The 3,237-nt window shown below is 35.3% G+C and overlaps 1 protein-coding gene across 1 annotated transcript in view; it reads right to left on the bottom strand.

The window, feature by feature from the left end:
- Positions 1–988: 988 nt before the first annotated feature.
- urahb (urate (5-hydroxyiso-) hydrolase b) overlaps positions 989–3,237 on the bottom strand; it is a 2,731-nt gene continuing 482 nt past the window's right edge. Inside the window, exons 2-4 of the mRNA XM_035664722.1 lie at positions 2,912–3,064; positions 2,637–2,772; positions 989–1,471 (exon numbers count right to left, since the gene is read on the bottom strand). Of these exons, the coding sequence (XP_035520615.1) occupies positions 1,382–1,471; positions 2,637–2,772; positions 2,912–3,045 (360 nt within the window). The 5' untranslated portion in view covers positions 3,046–3,064 and the 3' untranslated portion in view covers positions 989–1,381. The remainder of the gene's footprint in view (positions 1,472–2,636; positions 2,773–2,911; positions 3,065–3,237) is intronic.

Raw genomic sequence — 3,237 nt, forward strand, 5'->3', positions numbered from 1 at the left:
CTTCATAGTAAAATTTTTTTCAGATTTTACTTACATAATTTTTGGTGGTCCTGTTTTGTTCGGAGTATTTTCTTTTTAGGGTTAGAACATTTGAAACAATAGGGACGCATTCATTTCCTTTATGAACGAACTCAATTTAACAGAAGACAAACATGAGCAGGCTTGCTTTAGTTCAAGTACAGGTTTTCCTTTCGGATCTGGGTTTTTTTTCAGACACTCGGGGAGACAGTCCTGTCTTTAAAGTTTTCATATAGTATGCGTATTATATTAGTTTGGTCGACTCTACGGCAGACACCTGAGGTAGATAGTTGAAGATGGGGCATGTATGTGCGGGGCAGGGAGTTCACATCTCGGTCCATTGGGAGTTCACTGCAGGTTGGAGGTTCTCACAGGAGTTCAAAGTATCTCCATAATTCAGAAAAAAAGATTACTCCGAAAAACAGAAAAAAAAAGAATTAGTCAGAAAAAGATATTCAAAAAAACGAACCAAAAAAAAAATTACTCAGAAAAAACAGTTTTTTTTTTTTTTCAGGTGAATGCAATATGCTTCCGTAGTTTAACACCTGAACACGGTAATACAATGTTTAAAATACATGTTAGAGTTCGTGAAAAGACATAAAAGTAAATACAGGATTAGTAAAATGAAAATAAAGAATGAAAAAGTAAATATTTTTGCTTCAGAAGTATGTTTTTCTCTGTGTAAACTGTAAACTAACAGCTATTATGTTGATTAATCTGCCAATTATTTTATGGATTTTGGTTAATTAAATCTCATAAAGTGGTGAAAAATATCCATCAAACATCTTCAAAGTCCCTCTTTTAGTCTGATCAACAGTCCAAAACCCTCAGTAGATGTTTAATTTAATATCATATAAGAAAGAAAAAGCAGCAAATCTTTAAAGCGAAGAAGCTGAAACAGACAAATGTTCCACAATGTCTCAAATGATGATTAATAGATATATAAATAAATAATTTCAATCATTTCAGCTCCTATAAAACTTCCACTATCAGTTTCAATCAGTAACAGATCAATCTGAAGTTTGAATCCTTGTGTAAATTAAGATTTTATTCTGAAACAGTAGTTTAATTTGAAGTGTTTTGAGAAATAACAAGAAACATCAGTTAAAGACATAAATGTTAAATATGAATTTAAGGGTTAAAACAACTTTAGTGGAACAAAGTGAAGCTTTAAATGTTGTTTGTGTAATTAAGTCTGTAGTTACATTAATTATCATGACGATTAAAATGCTCCTCACACCAAATGTACATTTATATATGTTTGTATAAACACATTGTATTCTATAATTAAGTATTTAGAGTCCAAATAAATTCCTAAAAACATCACAATGGGAATCCCTGAGGAACTGATGTAAGATCCAGCTCAGCTTCCTCTGTAGCTGCTGTACGAGAACCGACTCATCAGCAGAGGGAGGTGGACTCTCTGATCAGGCTCACTGATGGTAAACACCACCTGGAAACACACACACACACACACACACACACACACAGGACAGAAACAGGACGAGTCAGCAACTTAAAGTTTATTACAAACCAGATTATAATAACTTTGGTTTCTGTGATAACAACAATTTGTCTTCGGTTTTGGTTCTAAATAAAATGTCCAATGTTATTATTATAATAATACACATTACTGTTGTCTAAACTGATCTCAACCAGCATATTTACTTCAAGTTCTCCATTTAAACCCTCCTCAGTGTTCATGCTGAGGACTGTGGTGACGCCTTGTGGTCGTCGCCGGTCACAACAACGAGCAGCTGAAGTGAGGCAGAAGGACGCCGACAGGATTACAACTGCTGACGTACGCTGAACGCTGCAGCGTCCCTCTGTTCAGGAAATTACTGAGCCGTTTTTACTGAAGATTTACATCTTCAGTAAGAACAATTAGTCTTTTTACAGGATTTGTTTGCAATAATTTATCATTTATAACTATAAAAGTAACTATTCCTCCATTAAGCAGAGTTAATAATATACATTTTATTCATTAGTAGCAGACGTATGAGTTGTCTTTGACTGTAATCCTGTCACCATTTGTCTAAATACAGAGACCATCAGTTTAATTATTTAAAGCAGCAGTTCCCAACCTGAGGAAGGAAAAAAGAATAAAGACTTCACAGGGGGTCGCGAAGCCTTCTTTATTTTAAGGCATGTAATAAAACTTAAAAAACATACACAGTAGTTTTATATCTCAGCTTCTGGTTCACTTCTGTGATCAAATTTAACGAAATAAATTGTCTAATAGAACAATGACCAAACATTAGGGACAAGAAAACACTGAATTTGTCAAGAAATAAGCTTATTAAGTCTGTATGATTGTTAAAAAATTATAAATATACATAATACAGTCAGTGAATTGTATAAAAAGTTCCCTAAACAGGAAATAATCTGCTAAAATTTCTGCCAAATCTCTTGTTTTACACAAACTTTTTGCAGTAACTGAGTTCACTGTTTAGATTCATTGTACAGTTTTTAATATAATATGAAATATACATAAAATATGTCACTGAGTCAGTTTAATAAACGATAGAAAAGGGTTCGTTAAGGAAAAAGTTTGGGAACTAAAACATGTTGTGTGTCCTGATACAGATCAATACAGTATATTGAACACTGAAGCTCACCTCTACATACGGGTAGAAGGAGGTCTGACCCAAAGTCTCCCAGTATGAACCCGTCTCAAAGCGCAGCTTGTACATGCCGACGGTGAAAGCTCGTCGGCTGACGAGTCCTGGACAGCGGCCATCTTCATTTGTAGTCCTAAAAATTAGATAAATTATTAAACAGCTCAGTTGTTAGCTACAGTTTAATTAAAGTTACATACAGAAGCTTTAAAAAAATGTTTAACATATAAAACAAAGAAAACAAAAATAAAATTGTCTGCAGTTTCAATCTCTACCCGACACTCAGCATGTTCCAGATCATCAGATTGGAGTCGAGTCGGTGCAGACTGAGCGCCATCCTGGCTGCCGGGACGCCGTCTCCGGTGTTCAGCACGTGAGTGGTCAGAGGGCTGGACTCTGCTGCCGCCATGATCTTCTGTACAGGCCAACTTCAGGAAACATAAAGCAAATTAGAAGTTAATTTACTTAGATTCTTTTGTTATTTTGTAACTTCTATCACTAGGACGTCTCTAACAACAGATAAAGTGTGATGAGGTGGTGAAGCAGTGTGGGATCATGGGAGTTGTTGTCTTCACCACCATTGGCGTCATTGCAGTCAGCT

The sequence above is a fragment of the Morone saxatilis genome, unplaced genomic scaffold, assembly GCF_004916995.1.
Source record: "Morone saxatilis isolate NCDOM2014 unplaced genomic scaffold, NCSU_SB_2.0 Contig2, whole genome shotgun sequence".
Lineage (NCBI taxonomy): Eukaryota > Metazoa > Chordata > Actinopteri > Moronidae > Morone > Morone saxatilis.